Genomic DNA, 3,171 nt, shown 5'->3' with positions numbered 1-3,171 from the left:
GAGAGTTGATTTAAAACCAACTCTCCAAAATAGTGCGGTCTGTATCTCGCTTATAACTCGACGACTGACACCCGAATTTTGATTGACTATTAAAAATGCCTTCCTGAATTATTGACAACATTTAAAAACTAAAAACAAAAAGTTTTGAAAGACACGCTCATGGCAGAACTAAACGTGATTACAACCATGTCTATCCGCCGCTGTTTTACCGAGTACTTCACATAAGCCTGATTCTTTTACTATTTACATACGTAAACGAGAGGCTATCAAAAGGGGTATTATAAAACTCACGGGAGGTAAACAAAAGGTATTTATTAAACAACAAAACTAGGATTTTCAGTTTGATACACGTTTGTTTTTATATTTTTGGGGTCTCTTTTTTTTACCATGACTAACGATCTGGTAATTATTTGTCTTTTTTAGATGCACTTTCCGAGATTAAGGACCCGTTCGTTGAAAAACCTTCTGAAAAACGTTTTCAAATGGATGATAATTTTGTTCTTGGCTACTTACTTTATTTGTATGCCTTTTCGAGCATCCAGAAAGAGAGCCGAAGAAACATACTTAACATCAGGTTTTTTGTGTCCATCTGTCTCTCCTCAACATACTACTTGCAGCAATAGTGAAGTGTTTCTGCTCATAATGGTTCCAAGCGCCGTTTCTAACTTTGAGCAAAGGAATGCGATACGCAGCACATGGGGAAACCTTTCATCGACAAACTTTACTGTGATGTTGAAATTTGTGCTTGGTAAAAGTAAGCGGAGCCTTCACCAGAACCTTGCAGGAGTCGAGAACTCGATATGCCAAGATATTTTGTTTACAGATATATCAGAAACCTATGAAAATCTTTCAAAGAAATCGATCGCTTTGCTTCACTGGGCATCGACAAACTGTAAAGGAGTAAAGTATCTCTTGAAAATCGACGACGACATGTTTCTAAACATTCCAAGACTTTTGGACGAATTGACAACTAAACCGAAACTGAACTCAATATCCGGCTGCAAAGTCAGCGGAGCCTCTCCGTTCCGATTGCCATTTTCGAAATGGAGAATATCAAGATCAGAATATGAAAAGGATTACTACCCCGACTATATAGCAGGAACAGCTTACCTGATCAGTGGTGATATCATTCCCAAACTATACAGTGCAACAGGGAGTGTACCTTACTTTATATTTGAAGACGTTTATATAACTGGTTTGTGCAGAGAACACATAGGAGCTGTTGCGTTAGAGAACAAAGGATTCAGTTGCGGTTATCGAGACAGAAGTCCATGTGGTCAAAACTTTAGGTATCGGATTACAGGACATCACTATACACCCGCCGAAATTCAAAGATTGTGGCGGGAACTCCAAGACAGGTGGTCAATTTGTCATAGAGGAGACAACTACTTGATTTTCAAATTATTTGATTTGTTTAAGTGTTTGTTCCTCTGAGTTCGTCGATTTTTGTATGAAGTTATGCTCAAGATAATTGATATTTGATAGAAAATTATATCGTCATGATTTTCAGTGCATACTTATTGCAATGGTTAAAGCAAAGCGAGTCCTATCTTGAGAGTTTGTTTTTGCTTTATGGACAGCCTAATGAGGCAGCAATCGATGCATAGAAACAATTGAAAACACGGAAGATGGATGATGTACATATCGATTATAGTTGAATATTCTTCAGACGTACTATCCATGCATACATATAAAGCATATTTTCTCATATATATATATATATATATATATATATATATATATATATATATATATATATATATATATATATATATATATATATATATATATATATCGTGTATCGTTCCGATCCTCTCAAATTGTCGTTTAACTGTATTCCACCTGCATCTCAAGCGACTGTGTAGTGGCAGTAAATACAAAATTTACAACATGACAATTACCCGATCGCATTAATTTTAAGCACATACTGCTAGAGAAACTTTGTAACACATTTCCCAAATGGTTATTTACCCTATTAGCTTGCTTAGTAAAATTAATTCCGCCGTCCGAACAACTCTTCATTCTTTTTATTCAGACTATTGCACGCATATTTTATTTAACGCATGTGTTGTTTGGCGAGAAAAAAATCATTTTTCAACAAAAGCGTGTGGATTAAAATTTGCGTGTTTTGATATACACAAACCTGTTTTTATACATTAATGAATAGCATTTAGCAATGTACTTGCCTAAGCAGAAGCGGCTCTAAAAAAACAACCAAATATAATATACACATGTCCATGACCATTTTTGTTGTTGACATCGACGATATCGTGCGTACACAACTTGACAACATCCCCATCGATATCAATATTTATTTTTGATCTCGATGTCATACACAAAATGAAAAAAATTGATATCGACAGACAGTGATAAGTTGCAAAACCGTTGATGTTGTCGATATCGACGATATATTGCGATATCAACATCGATACCGATCACATCTTCAAACGTCTCGATCATTACATCTAAATACATTTGCAGGAAAATGGGCTTGATGCCGTTAAAGGTGATTCAAAAGAAAGAGCGTCCTTTTTGGAATGGAAACATTAATAAAGTCGCACAAATCTGATACTTTTTGTTTCTGTTGGTACAATTTTAAAAGTCTGTAAGATACCGCAAAACAAGCTGTCTGCGAAAGTATTGAAACAAAACAATTCAAGGCATGTTCAGCAAAGGAACCACAATAAATAATGCCTGCCCCAAAACTACAATAAACACTTGATTTTCACGCAGTGAGTTACGAGACAAAATGAATTATGATAAAAGATTAACACAAAATTAATGTAAATTAATGTAAAGTAGTACAAATGATTATTATCATATTTTAAAATTCTTTTTTTTTCATTATTTCCCATTTAACACAACTTATTGTAGTGGAATCATTAAAAAAATTGAGCCATCTCGACATGTAATGACATCGACTATAATGAACCCACAGTAAGTAAAATGTGCACTAAACATTATGGATATAAGACAAAGTGGCCTTAAAACTGCCATGGAGCAACAAAATGTCTTTTAAGGTACCTCACTACACCGACACTTATACTTTTTAAGACACTACGTCACAAGATGGCGATTCAAGGTGGCTCTATACACTCGCAGTTTATTCCAATTTTCAATAGAAGATCACAAAGCATATACTTAACAAATATTAAAATGATGATAGGGATA

At 34.8% G+C, this 3,171-nt stretch overlaps 1 protein-coding gene across 1 annotated transcript; it reads left to right on the top strand.

Moving 5' to 3' along the window:
- Nucleotides 1-423: 423 nt before the first annotated feature.
- LOC128172171 (beta-1,3-galactosyltransferase 1-like) lies at nucleotides 424-1,538 on the top strand. Its single transcript, XM_052837954.1, has one exon. It carries the CDS (start codon nucleotides 424-426, stop codon nucleotides 1,432-1,434), a length of 1,011 nt encoding a protein of 336 aa, XP_052693914.1. The 3' UTR covers nucleotides 1,435-1,538.
- Nucleotides 1,539-3,171: the final 1,633 nt, after the last annotated feature.

Source organism: Crassostrea angulata, chromosome 2 (genome assembly GCF_025612915.1).
Source record: "Crassostrea angulata isolate pt1a10 chromosome 2, ASM2561291v2, whole genome shotgun sequence".
Lineage (NCBI taxonomy): Eukaryota > Metazoa > Mollusca > Bivalvia > Ostreida > Ostreidae > Magallana > Magallana angulata.
This window is presented reverse-complemented; position numbering and strand designations above follow the sequence as displayed.

Coding starts and splice junctions, on each gene's coding strand:
- LOC128172171 (XM_052837954.1), top strand. CDS start 424: ATGCACTTTCCGAGATTAAGGACCCGTTCGTTGAAAAACCTTCTGAAA.